This window comes from Jaculus jaculus, chromosome 1 (genome assembly GCF_020740685.1).
Source record: "Jaculus jaculus isolate mJacJac1 chromosome 1, mJacJac1.mat.Y.cur, whole genome shotgun sequence".
Lineage (NCBI taxonomy): Eukaryota > Metazoa > Chordata > Mammalia > Rodentia > Dipodidae > Jaculus > Jaculus jaculus.
In genome coordinates this window covers 315528673-315543507 of record NC_059102.1, presented here as the reverse complement: position 1 = coordinate 315543507, position 14835 = coordinate 315528673, and the positions used below count along the sequence as shown (strand labels likewise).

At 42.7% G+C, this 14835-nt stretch overlaps 1 protein-coding gene across 1 annotated transcript in view; it reads right to left on the bottom strand.

The window, feature by feature from the left end:
* Positions 1–514: 514 nt before the first annotated feature.
* Positions 515–14835, bottom strand: part of Cd48 (CD48 molecule) — a 29017-nt gene continuing 14696 nt past the window's right edge. Inside the window, exons 3-4 of the mRNA XM_012951847.2 lie at positions 10445–10711; positions 515–903 (exon numbers count right to left, since the gene is read on the bottom strand). Coding sequence (XP_012807301.2) covers positions 824–903; positions 10445–10711 — 347 coding nt within the window. The 3' untranslated portion in view covers positions 515–823. The remainder of the gene's footprint in view (positions 904–10444; positions 10712–14835) is intronic.

Here is a 14835-nt window from a genome sequence, read left to right as displayed (position 1 = left end):
GGACGGAGGAGATTCTCCCTGTGTCCTTCTTTTGGCTTGGGCACTTCCCTGCTTTGCCTTCCTTCTTGTCTTAACTTGCCCTCAAATAAATCCCATAATTTACCATTCTCTGAGTCTGTGTTTTAATTCTTTGCTAAAGTGGGCAAAAACTTGAGACGAGATCTATTGGTGTGGGAGCTCTCTCCCAAATCAATATCAAATGTTTACTTAAACAGATTTAAAAAGAAAAAAAGACACACATGTGCAGGGCTGGGCTGCCAGAGCCCTTTCCTAACATACACAAGACCCTGGGTTTGATCTCCAGTGCCACATAAATAAATAAACAAACAAACAGACGTAAAAGAGGTTGAAGAAAGACTAATTAGAAAGAAGAAAGTAAGAAAGTGTTCAGGGGAAAGGGAATGGGGAGGGGGAGGACAAGGAAAGGTAATGAGAGGGGTTTAGTATCAAAATGTACAATATACACGTACAAAGGTTATCAACAGAAAGTTAAGAAGAAAACAGCATGGTGGTGTCACATTTTCTGGTGGAAGTCTTTAATGTGTTTTAGAAAACAACTAGGGTCTACAAAATGGAATATGAACCATATTTATAAAAAGGTATTGAAAAATCTTCACGAAGGGCTGAGAACACAGCTCCATGGGAGGGATTTTGCCTAGCGCACACAAGGCCCCGGCTGCACCTCAGCATTGCGAGAGCGCGGAACGCCTCGCTGAGGCTCAACAGCACCCGCTGCTCTGCGCTGCAGCGCAGCTTCTTTCCCGGTCCAGAGGATTGTAGCTGATGGCCTGGAAGTTTTGTTCTTGAGTCCGAAAAGCTCTTCTCAGGTAAGCAGGCAGACAAGAATAAGGGAAGTCATGATGATTAGCCAGGCTGCAGTCCAAGCACCTCCAGAGGATCTGGCTGAAAGAGCAAGAAAACCCCACTTAGATGTGTTGGTCAGCATATCGAGAAGGGGCAGGAGGACTGGTCAGTGGGATGGGAACCCACATGTAGCCCCGTGTTAGGTTTCAAGGAAGCTGCGTCTCTGTCAACCTATCCCAATAAGTGTGCCCCAACCAGATAATTTCTATCTCCCGGTAAGGGAAATAGACTAAGCTTTACTCTCAGGACGTGGATGAGGAATGGGACTCCTCCCAGCCTCCACCTGTGATCCTGGGTGCATGGGTGGCAATATGAGCCTCACTTCCCAGAGGGAGCTTCTGCAGGCCCTGCAGATATTCCTAACACCTGGCAGTAACATGCAGACCCGGAGGAGGCATACGCTCCCATCACAGAGGCTTGAGTCAGCTGAGTCACGGGGGCTCAAACTTCCCTGCCCCCCTTTCTGAAATCTTCCTCCTCCCCTTACTCAGGGCTCCAAAGTGTCCTCCCCTTTGCTTTGGATCCCTCCAGTCTCTCTTGGTCTTAAAAAAAACCCTGGACCCAAGAAACTGTCTTGATCCTCTATTGTGAAACTGAAAATGACACAGGGAAAAGCTTCCTGACTCCAACCCCGGCGTGCCTGAAACATCCTCTCTCTTGCACAGGCTCAGTCGTTGCATATGTAAACACAGAGTGAAGAAATCCTTTAAATATCTCAGCGGGATCCTGTGCTTGCAGGTTTCCTTGCATATCTGGAGACCCAGGGGACATTTAGTCCAGTACACTGGACAGCAGTGAGATAGGGCAGCCTGTGAGGTGTGGACAGATGACTCCACACTATTATGTGCACCTGACTTTCGTGATGGAAGGACCGCTTCTCCTTGTTTCTCTACCTACCTCACTGATCAAGTGTGCCAACTAGGGAGAAAATAAAGGAAAACTAATAGCAATGAAGAGAAGGAAATGAGAGGAGAAAGCATAAGAGAAAAGGGATAAGTGATGAAACAGAGGAAGGAAATTGGGAGGATTTCTAGGATGATTTGGGTGGCTAAAAAGTGCCAAGATTGGTTTAACCCTCTCCAATGATAGGCACCTGGTGCTTTTACCGGCTCTGAAGATGAGCAGTGTCACATTCAGTGTTTGCGACAGAGGTCCAAGGTGGATAGTTTCCTAGGCCCAGGGTCTTTATTTAATGACAGAATAAACTGGCCTGATCTGAAGATAATGGGAGAGAAACTTTGCATCAGAGGACTCAAGCAGGCAGTTATTTGGATCTAAAACTTTACCGTAAGAGGAGAGAAGAAGTAGGTGTAAGACCCCCAAAACGAGGACCCCACGCTCTGCCCGGATATGGCGACACCCCAAATCACTCACGAGAAGCGATCTTGATGCAAACTGCAAGAGGATTTTATTCCAAGCGCGCTGGGGCCCACAGTCGTACACCGCGCAGGGGTAGAGGATTGCAGAGCCCCGAATGCAGGAATGGGACAGTTTTTATAGGGTTTCTAACAAAGCCTGTGCATTAGACCAATCATTTTTTTAATATCAGGAGCCCGCGGGGTGTGAGCCAGTCAGTTTGTGCCACCCCATAGTTTCTAAGCCAATTAGTTTAATTTGTTCAAGCCCCTCGTGGACCAATCTTTCTCTTATGACCTTGGTGGTCAGCATTTGCGCAGGTCCTTGGGTGGGAGTAGCAGAGTGTGGTATCAGTCTCCTATGACCTTGGAGGTCAGCATTTGCGCAGGTCCTTAGGTGGGGGTAGCAGAGTGTGGTATCAGCCTCCTATGACCTTGGTGGTCTGAGGCAGGCTGCTACAGCTTATGGTGCGAGCTACTAAGGCTTACAGTGTGGGCTATTAAGGCTTATGGTGCAGGCTATTTACAGAAACCAAATAAGTGGTTCACTTCATTACTTATTTCCCATCCTTGAGGGCTATCTCATGCCCTTTTTACCTAGCTTTATATTAGGAGCGGGCTCTGATATAATGAGAAGAGGGATTCTTTACTTGCTTTCAACAGAGAGTAAAGCCTGGAGTTTGAGGTATGCAGGGGCCCGCTTAAGCTCCCTTTGGAGCGTGATAGGATTTCTGGGCTTCTGAATTCTTGGGCCTTTCATAGGGAAGGGAGAAAGGGAGAGAGAAGGGGGCCAACACCAAGAAGAGAGAGAAAGAGAGGGAAGGCAGGATAGAGAGGGGAAAGGGGGAGAAAGGAGGAGTGCACACACTCAGAGCAGGAGAACCAATAGTGAGCAAGGGAAATCCGGGAAGAAGGTTGTAAGGAGAGAGAAGCGAAAACTCCCTATGATGGAGGGGCGTTGGGTGGCATGCAGAGGTAGCAGCTGGGGAGGGAGGTGGCCTTCTCTCCTCTTAGACATCCTCAAATATGACATCCTGGTGTCCTCAAATACCAATGGCAGCAGAGAAGGAGGACAGATCCAGAGCAGCCAGAGCCCACATAGGCAGGCCACAGCTGCCAGGCTCAGCTTGAGCCACAGGAAAAGCCAGGTAAGGGGATTTTCCACTCACACGGGAGCTCCTCGCAAACTCAAGAAACATGAAGGGAGGACCGTAGTGACCAAAGAAGAAGTAGAGCACGAGGTAGAGGATCATGTGGACCACTAGGAGAACTAGAGCCCCCATCCACAGCCTCCCTTCCCCCGCTGCCAGCACAAGCTCCAGCAAGCACCAGAGACCTTGGGAAGGAAGCTCACAGCACCCAGAACCTGCGACCAGAGCAGTGATCCAATGAGCCAGCCAGCCTACTTGAACCCACAGCACACCAAAGAGGGACCCAAGCAGGAGCACAGCATAACTGAGACAAAATCATCCCAAAAGGTAACTGGGATTACACCAGGTCAGTACCCACCAAACAAGCCTGGTATATAGGCTTGAGTTGGAAGTGCTAATTGCACCTTCCATATCAGGATAAATTATGTTAAATCTGATGGATGGTCAGATTTGCCATTCTTAAATACGCTATATTTTGGGCTTGTTATTTGTTGCTTCCTGATTAATAATGGCTTTATTTCCTCTTCTGATGTTCATTAGGGAAGGGTCTCACTTGGTCACAAGCTGACCTGGAACCCTCAACAGAACAGAAATCTTAACCTCCTCGTTGACAGGTTTAAGGGTGTGGGGCACCACACACCCTAAGGGACAGTGACTTTGTTAGAGGATCTGGTTGCCATAACACCTACTCTTGCATAAATACTTTGTACTGTTTTTCATTGAATGTGTACATTGTTTAAATTTTAGAATCTGCCTGTATTTCATTCCAATCAGCCTACTTGAATACTCTCATAGTAGGCAAACCCAACATCAAAAGTCAGTGTTGTAGATACTTTTAGAGTCTTGAGAGCCACACCTAGCATCTTAAGCTCATACCCTGAAGATATATAACATCAGATTGATTGACACATCTAATAATACTGCAGTGAACTAGAAAATCCAAGCATTAAATTAACCCAAGATGCAAAAATATGTACATTATAACACAAGAAACACCAAAAATCAAGACAATATAAATCCACCAAAAAGTGGGGCTGGACAGATGGCTGGGCGGGGCTGGAGAGATTGCTTGGTGGTTAAGCACTTGCCTGTGAAGCCTAATGACCCCGGTTTGAGGCTCAATTCCCCAGGACCCACATTAACCAGATGCAAAAGGGGCGCAAGTGTCTGGAGTTCATTTGCAGTGGCTGGAAGCCCTGGAATGCCCATTCTGTCTCTCTCTATCTGCCTGTTTCTCTGTCTGTCACTCTCAAAGAAATAAATAAAAATTTTAAAAAATACATCCAACAAAAAGTATTAATGCATCCAGTGCGAATGAAATAGAGGAAATGACTGAGAAAGATTTCAAAAGAATGATTATAAATATGCTCAAAGATGTCAAAGAGGAAATCAGAGGAATGAAAGAGGAAATCAAAGGAATCAAAGAAGACACAGGAAGCCAATTTAATGAAATAAAGAGGTCAATACAAGACATAAATAAGGAAATAGAAATAATTTTAAAAAAAAAGCCTGTCAGAATTACTAGCAATGAAGAACAAAGTCAATGAAATAAAAAAAACTCTGTAGAAAATCTCACCAGTAGAATGGATGAAGGAGAGGACAGAATATCTAAACTAGAAGACCAGGTGGCAGATTTAATACAGTCCAACAAAGAGAAAGACAAACTAATAAGAAAGTATGAATGGGAATTTCAAGAAATTCAGGACACTATGAAAAGATAAAACATAAGAATTCAGGGTATAGTAGAAGGAGAAGAAATTCATTCCAAAGGCATAGTAGGTGTCTTCAACAAAATCATAGAAGAAAACTTCCCCCAAATTGGTAAAGAGGTGCCAATGCAGATGCAAGAATCATTTAGAACACCAACTAGACAAAACCTGGAAAGAACCTCTCCTCGCCATATTATGGTTAAACTATCAAACATACAAACCAAAGAAAAATATTGAAAGCAGTCAGAGAGAAAAATCAAGTTGGGCTGGAGAGATGGCTTAGTGGTTAAGCACTTGCCTGTGAAGCCTAAGGACCCCGGTTCGAGGCTTGGTTCCCCAGGTCCCATGTTAGCCAGATGCACAAGGGGGCGCACGCGTCTGGAGTTCGTTTGCAGTGGCTGGAAGCCCTGGCGCGCCCATCCTCTCTCTCTCCCTCTATCTGTCTTTCTCCCGTGTCTGTCACTCTCAAATAAATAAATAAAAAATGAACAAAAAAAAATTTTAAAAAAAAGAAAAGAAAAATCAAGTTACCTACAAACGCAAGCCTATCAGGATCATAGCAGATTACTCAACACAGACTTTAAAAGCCAGAAGGGCTTAGAGTGATGTATTCCAAGTTCTGAAAGATAACAACTGCAAGGCTACGCATTCAAATAGACAACAGAAATAAGCACATTCCACAACAAAAGCAGGCTAAAGGAATATTTGAAGACAAAACCAGCTTTATAGAAAATACTTGAAAGAACACTCCATGCTGAAGAGAAAGAAAAGCACACATATATGGAACCTGGAAAAAACAAACCATACTCAAATACTAGTTAATACAAGAGAAAAAGGTAAAACCAAAAGAACTACAAAAAATGGCAAAAATAAATGTACACCTTTCAATAACATCTCTTAATATCAATGGCCTTAATGCCCCAACCAAAAGATATATTTTTGCAGACTGGGTTAAAAAGCAGTGTCCTTCAATTTGTTGTCTCCAAGAAAGTCACCTTTCTACATCTGAGGGTAAAAGGTTACTGTAAAACAGTGTTTCAAGCAAATGGGCCTAGAAAACAAGCAGGTGTTGCTATCCTAATATCTGACAAGGTAGACTACTCCAACATTAGTTAGGAAAGATAAGGAAGGTCACTTTATATTGATTAAAGGCATACTCCAACAGCAGTACATTACAATCCTAAATATATATGTACCTAACATGGGGGCTCCCAGCTTCATCAAACAAGTGCTATTAGAAGTAAGGTCACCAGATAACACCAAACACAATTGTAGTGGGTGACTTCAACACCCCACTTTCATCAACTGACAGGTCATCCAGCAAAAAATAAACAGAGAGGCATCTGGATTAAATGAGGTCATAGAAGAAATGGACCTAATAGATATATACAGGACATTTCATCCAAATGCTGCAGAATATACATTCTTTTCAGCAGCACATGGAATATTCTCTAAAATAGACCATATATGAGGACACAAAGCAAATCTTAACAAATAAAGGAAAATTGAAATAATTCCTTGCATTCTATCTGACCACATGGAATCAAACTATAAATCAAAAGCAAGAAAAGCTATAGAGCATACACAAAATCATGGAAACTAAACAATACACTACTAAATTATGAATGGGTCAATGAAGAATTCAAGAAGTAAATCAAAAAATTCATAGTGTCAAATGATAATGAGAACACAACATGCCAAAACCTTTGGGACACAATGAAGGCAGTCCTAAGAGGGAAATTTATAGTTTTAAGTGCATATATTAAGAAATTAGAGGGCTGGAGAGATGGCTTAGCGGTTAAGCGCTTGCCTGTGAAGCTTAAGGACCCCGGTTCGAGGCTCAATTTCCCAAGACCCACGTTAGCCAGATGCACAAGGGGGCGCATGTGTCTGGAGTTTGTTTGCAGTGGCTGGAGGCCTTGATGCACCCATTCTCTCTCTCTCTCTATCTGCCTTTCTCGCTCTGTTTGTCACTCTCAAATAAATAAGTAAAAATGAACAAAAAAAAATTTAAAAAAAGAAAAGAAATTAGAAAGGTCTCAAGTAAATGACCTAAAGCTTTAACTTAAAGCCTTAGAAAAAGAAGAACAAGGCAAACCAAAAATCAGTAGACAGGAAGAAATAATAAAGATTAGGGCAGAAATTAATGAAATAGAAACCAAAAAACCAATCCAAAGAATCAATGAAACAAAGAGTTGGTTCTTTGAAAGGATAAACAAAATTGATAAACCCTTAGCAAATCTGACCAAAGGAATAAATAAGAGGCACAAAATAATAAATTTAGAGATGAAAAAGGCAGCATCACAACAGATACTAAAGAAATTTTAAAAATCATAGGGATATACTATAAAAACATGCACTCTACTAAGTATGAATATCTGAAAGAAATGGATGATTTCCTTGACTTATATGACCTACCTAAATTAAATCAAGATGAGATTAATCACTTAAATAGACCTATAACAAGTATGGAGATCCACCAGTTATCAAAAATCTCCCAACTAAAAAAAGTCCAGGTCCAGATAGATTCACTGGTGAATTTTATCAGACCTTTAAGAAAGAACTAACACCATTGCTTCTTAAGCTTTTCCATAAAATAGAAAAAGAAGGAATCCTACCAAACTCCTATGAAACCAGCATCACCCTGATACCAAAACCAGGCAAAGATAGAACAAAAAAAGAAAATTACAGACCAATCTCCCTCATGAACATAAATGCAAAAATTCTCAACAAAATATTGGCAAACAGAATACAAGAATATATCAGAAAGATCATCACCCAGACCAAGTAGGCTTTATCGCAGAGATGCAAGGATGGTTCAACATATGCAAATGGATAAATGTAATACATTATATAAATGGACTGAAGGACAAATATCACATGATCAGCCCCCCAAACATTACATGGCATTGCTAAGACCTTTGATTTCCTACCAGGAATAGATGGTAAGACCCTATTGCTGAAGACTCCACATATTTGGGCTGCAAGGCCACAGAAAAATATTGCTGGAACTGAGCTGACACCCTCCTCCATGTAGACCAGCTGCCAAAAAGCTGGAAGAAGCCATTCTCATGCAGGTCAATGGGAGAGAGAACAGTGAAGACACTTAACCGTGGACACTGCAAACCTTATATTTGCCAGCCAGGCCAAGTGATCCAACTAGTGGCATGTCTGTCATGATGGAAACCAATTGCCCTCTAATTGGACTGGAGGCCCGCTCCATGGGAGGGAATACATCCCTGATACTGAAAACCTACAACAGGTGTAGTCATGAGCCCTAGAGTTGTAACATCTGCTGCTGTCTGGCTAAATGTATATACTATGCTTATCAAACTGCCCAGTAAGCACTTCTCTTAATGTTCATACCCATGCTACTCTCACTTTGGGTAGAGAACCCTGTCTTTTCAGATGGCAGTGACCTTGGGATGACTCAGAAGGCATCATTGTGCTGGAAAGAAGTGACAGGAGTGCTCAGTACTGCAATATCTCTATCACACCTTCCAAGGCTCAGGGTCCATTGCGGAAGAGGTGGAGGAAAGAATGTAAAAGCCAAAGGAGGGCTGGAGAGATGGCTTAGCGGTTAAGCGCTTGCCTGTGAAGCCTAAGGACCCCGGTTTGAGGCTCGGTTCCCCAGGTCCCACGTTAGCCAGATGCACAAGGGGGCACACGCGTCTGGAGTTCGTTTGCAGAGGCTGGAGTCCCTGGCGTGCCCATTCTCTCTCTCTTCTCTATCTGTCTATCTCTCTGTGTCTGTTGCTCTCAAATAAATAAATTTTAAAAAATTAAAAAAAAAATAAAAGCCAAAGGAAGGGTAGGACTCCTTACAATGTGCTCCCCCTAGACACAAAATGGCCTGGATATCCATGACCTCACAGTGCCTGATACTACCTACACAAGACCATCATAATAGGAGGAAAAGGTCATGACATCAAAACAAAAAAGAGACTGATTGAGATAGGGAGGGGATATGATGGAGAATGGAGTTTCAAAGGGGAAAGTGGGGGAAGAGAGGGCATTACCATGGGATATTGTTTACAAGCATGGAAGTTGTTAATAAAACTAATAATAATAAAAAGAAAAAAAGAGTAATCCTTTTGAAGGAGAAAATCACACATGAACACTGGCACCAAAGATATGGGTAACTCTGGAAAAATGCATACATGATGGCTCAGGGTTGTCGTGGATACAGTGCCAGAGTTCTGCAGATGGTGACCCACATCATGAAAGGGTTCTCCAAGTCCCTCTCCAGAGTTAGCTGCCACTAACTGAGGATTTGTCAGGCTCAATATTAGATTGTCATCTGACTTATTCCTTGTCACGAGAGAAGCACTATTATTTTGTCTTATGTGTGGGGGACCGTGACTTGGAAAAGTTAAGCACCTTGTTTAGCTACTAAGTGGTAGGATGATTAAGCTTCATGTTGACTTGACCAGACTGGAAATCACATCGGAATCACTCTGAGAGTGTCTGTGAGGATGTTTCCAGAGAGGCTGAACAGAGGTGGGGAGACTCACCCTCAATGTGAGCAGCAGCATCCCATAGGTTGGGATCTCCAACAGAATAAAAGGGGGGATGGGAGAAGACCCACCGAGCATGCGGCTTACCCCTTTCTGCCCCCTGGCTGCACCGCCAGTGGAAGCAGTTAGCCCACGTTCCTGCTGCCTACCTTCCTCTCGGTGATGAGCCTGAAGAAACCTTTCTTTCCTTATGCTGCATTTGGCACATATTTTGTCATAGCAGCAAGAAAAATAATGAATACAGTAACTATATAAGGCCTGACTCCCAAAATGACTGACTTTAAAAATCTAAGGTTTCAGTGGCCGGGAGTTAAAGCAGGAGTAATCAGGCAGTGGGCCCTCCGAGGTAACAGAGGAATCCACAACGTCAAGCCTAGAGTTTGCCTTCCTGCCTTTACCAAGGAGCGTGAACACAGTAGGGTCCTACCTGATGATTAGGCTCACACTCCTGTTCACCAGCGTGTCTCACACTCATCCCCTTTTTCCTCTGCCCTTGCCTCTTTAGGCCTTCCACCAGAAACCCCTCTAGGCTCATGCCCAACCATGCCTGGACTGCTCTCCCATTTTCCCCATTTTCTCCCTAACCACTCTGGTAACTCAGATTGTCCTATAGGTAGTTGCTCAGGCCTCAGCTTTTAGGGCAGACGAGGTAACCTGGCTGGGAGGAGAACCTGGGTCTCTCCAGGCTCAAAGATCTACCTTTGAGAATCTCCACTAACATTCTATGGGAAGGCTGAATGGCAGCCCCAAACCTTTATTCATTCAAAAAGATAAATGAACAAATAAATAATTAATTAAGAAACCAGTCTCTCTGTGTCCACCTCAGCTCCGTGGGAGGTATGTCTTACCCAGGGCACAAGGTGGGGTGAAGTAAACGGTGTCATTCCGGCTGCTAACAAGATTGCTGACTTGGCACGTGTAAAACCTGGATTGGTTCTGTGGATTGACGGTGACTTCAAGCACACCTCTCTCCAGCTCCTCGGGAAAGGGCCCCGAGTCCCCATACCAAGTGTAGTAGACAGTCTGGCTTTCTATCACACACGATAACTTCAGAAAACAGGCGTCATCCCACATTTCTGTCTTCTCGATTTTTATGAGAGGCTTGGGTACAGGATCTGCAAAGGAGTATGGTTGTCAGACAGTGAGGTTAGGTACTTGTGAGGCAATCGCGCTGGTGGAGCCAGTGAGCAACCTTGATCTTCAGAGGAACAGCAGCTGCCCCTTGGTAGTGACCCCAGGCTGGATCCAAGACCGGGAGCCATCAGGAACAAAACGGGGTGATGGTCACCTGGGAGCCAGACAGCTGCCTAGGAGATCCACTGGGCTCTGATTCGGCTTCCCAAGTGCCTGGGAGCTTTGAGTTCTTTCTCTAACAAGGGTCCACTGCTGGCCCCTTGGGGCCACGGTGCCCCTCAAGACTTCTAGAGGTCAGCTGCAGGGAGGGACCTCAGGTAGCCCCTTGCACCACCAGCACAGAGCACTTAGGTCCATAGCTGCCTTTGTTTCCCTTATTTTAAAAGAACTTAGGACACAAAAACTCCTAAAGGAATATTGATTTACTTAGGAGTTCGGCTAAATCGGGGAAGGGGAGCTCTGCCCCTCTCGTTCCTTTGATCGTCTTGTAGTTGATAGAAAGCCAGAAGACAGACTAAAACACGCCTAAGTTTAACTAAGACAGGCTCATTGGTGCTCTGGTGGGGGCGGGGGGAGGATGGCCCTTAGGTTGTTATTTAATTCTGGGCCAAGAAAAATTGGGTCTTAAAAATACTGGGGACTAACTCCACAATGCACGACCCATTTACATCAACAAGGAGGGTCTAATGGGAGGGGGTAGATCATAGATGAGCCTAAACAATGGTACCAAACTGCCTGTATTTGATGAAAAGAAAACTAATAAATCAAATTTTTTAAAAAAATCGCCCATTTTGAAGAGAAAAGGAGGTGTAGGATTACCCCCCATTCTAGACCTGGCAGAGTCCTTTGTCCCTACATCTGTTGGCAGCTAATACTGGCAAGATACAGCCACCAATATCCTGAAGGGTTCCCTTCCCACTTGGGGACCTCTATTCAGGTTAAGTCAGATCCTTCACTATACCTCAGAAAGGAGTTTCAGAATGAAATCAAGTTAGTGAGTATATTAAGTATTTAGACCAAACTCATATAGGAACAACAACAACAACAAAAAAACAGTATGCAATCCCAAAACAAAACAAGGGAACATGAAACTGTGTGATAGTTTATGAGATATATTGTGTAAGATTAAGGGATGAGAGTAAAACTCAGGGTTACAAACATTGTCCCTAAGTAAGTATAAATCATTTCTTATTTTTAATATCCTTCTTTGAGATGTCTTTAGGAAAAAACACATCTCTGTAGGCAATTTTGTTTTTGTCAGCTGTGTTGAATTTCATGCTTTGTTTATTTTCAGTCATCAGGAAGTCAAACCTTATCTTTCTCTGTCTATCCCACCCCAGGTCCATTCCTTTGGTGGGAGGACAATGGGAGCCTTTTGTGTCTTTTCTTTGGGTGACAGCTTCAAGCTCCAGACCCCTGAATGCTGGTTAGATATACTAATTTTGTAAGTGAACGAAGGTGACAGTTAAATTATTTAATTTAAATAGTTAAAATAAAATTTAAAATAATTTAATTTAAATAATTAAAATATGTTTGATTAACATGAAGCATTTTAAGTCTTTTTATTTTCTATTATCCTGATGAGACAGGGAACAATAAATCAAATTTAATTTCTTTCTAGAACTTATTTTAGAAGAAATTCCTTGTCATTTGTATTTAGCACTCTCTCTCATTCAGTTCCATTATTTTTAATTTGGTTGTCTATGAATGAAATATTATATTCACATAATAAAAGTTTTCAGTATGAGTAAATACCCATTTGTTTGTTTTCAAGGAACAGTCTCACTCTAGTCCCAGGCTAGCATTGAACTCACAGCGAACCTCTTACCTGAGCATTCCAGAGTGCTGGGATTAAAGGTTTGTGCCACCATGCCTGGCTAGTATACATCTTTTAATAAAATAAATGTCTAATGAGCAATTGAAATGGTTGTTGAAGGTTTAATATCCTTTTCTGAAAACTAGAGGGAACTAAAGAGTCAATAATTATCCCTAAGACCAGCAGATAATAAAGAAGCCTCAGAAACATGTGGCTACCAAGCCCTTCCTGCCAAGTTCTCTGGAATCTGTTCCATTGGACGGTATCAGGAGCTAGCCCTCCAATTGTGAGGATGATTTAATCTTATTAGATCCAAACAGGTAGCCATCACATCAGCCTTTGTTCTGCCTGTTCCAGGCCTGTGACAGTAATACAAAAGGAAGTCTCAAAATTGGCCTGTGTTTTCAGCAAGACTATGAGTCTCACTACATGAATTCTGACAGAAATTAACCAAGAAATAAAAGAACTCCAAATGTCAGTACTACAAAATAAAGCTACTATTGGTTTCCTATTATTAAAACATCATATTGGATATCAATAATTCCCTGGGATGTGCTGCTTCAACATTATGAATAATTCTAATATTACTCAACAACAGATAGATAAAACCAAACAAAATCCATAAAAGTAACTTTTGGTCAGATTTAGAATAATGATTTCCATAGTTAAGCTCTTTATTGGGCCCCATTGTTAGGATTCTGCTAATTCTCCTTTTTAGTCCTTACATACTCAGATCCTTCACTGAATTCCTTCAAGACAAACTACATGCCTTCACTTCACGAGTCACTAAATTCCTCATGGCCACTAAATATCAGCCCTGAACATCCAACCTCCACTGGACCATGTGGGATACCCCAAGAAATCTACTGATCTTCCCAACAGAAAGTAGTTGGAAACAAGTCATCACCCCCATTCTGGCCCACGCAGTCCGCCCCTAGATGCCCCCAACCTCCCCAGTTCTCCCCAATCTTATTTTATCTTTCCAGAGTCTAGACTCAAGGATTAATAGCCTTCTCTGAAAACTAGAGGGAACTAGACAGGCATGGTGGCGCACACCTTTAATCCCAGCAGAGGTAGGAAGATCGCCGTGAGTTCGAGGCCACCCTGAGACTACATAGTGAATTCCAGATGAACCTAGACCCTACCTCGGAAAACAAAAAACAAAAAAATAAACAAACAAAAAAACTAGAGGGAACTAAAGAGTTAAAAACTATCCCTAAGACCAGCAGATAATAAAGAAGCCTCAGAAACATGAGGACGTCCTTAACAGACTTGTCTACTCCTGATTGATAAGCTTCCCTTAACTCGAAAAACCTTAAGGAAACAAAAACCCTGGTGGGATATCCTCCCTAGACAATTTTTCTAAAAAAGCTTATTGTGAATAAAGACACAAATAACTACAGTTCCTTATCTACTTCCTTGGACCAACAGCTGATCCAGGCTGTTTTTCTTAGGATCCTCCTTATAAATTTACACCCCAGCATGGCCCAGGGCTTCAGCCTCTCTCTATCCCATGAAAAGGTTACTGCCCTCACTATTTCTCTCAATAAACTGTCTGTCTGTAAAAATCAAGTCTGGTGTTTTCTTTTGTTTTTCTCTTATACTTTCCTTACAGTTGTAAACTTGAATTCACTACTACAGGCATACATGGAAGGATGAAATATCACACAATTAGTCCATATGTTACACTAGAAAATATCAAGCTTTTGGCATTAATTCTACTCGAGGTTTTCTTTCTTGACTCGTTTTTGGTCTTCAAGAGATGATCTGTGAGGGGCTGGAGAGAGGGCTTAGTGGTTAAGCGCTTGCCTGTGAAGCCTAAGAACCCCGGTTCAAGGCTTGATTCCCCAGGACCCACGTTAGCCAGATGCACAAGGGGGCGCACGCGTCTGGAGTTTGTTTGCAGTGGCTGGAGGCCCTGGCGCACCCATTCTCTCTCTATCTGCCTCTTTCTCTCTGTCGCTCTCAAATAAGTAAAAATTAAAATAAATAAATAAATAAATAAAAAGAGAGATGATCTGTGAGAACAACACTGAGACTCTCCTGTTCCCAGGACCTACTTCCTACTTTCAGGCCCTGGAAGAAATGAGTGAGAAGAGGACTTCTTAGACCAGGGCCCACCTCTCTGGTAGATCTCAAATATATGCAATACTAACATTCCTTTTTAAAAAACTAATTATTAACTTTGGCCTTTATAATGCCTTAAAATGGATATTATTGTCCACATAATAGCTCTCTTCTTTAATAACTTCCCACCCCAACCCCATTGAGGCCTCCTCAGGAGTCACA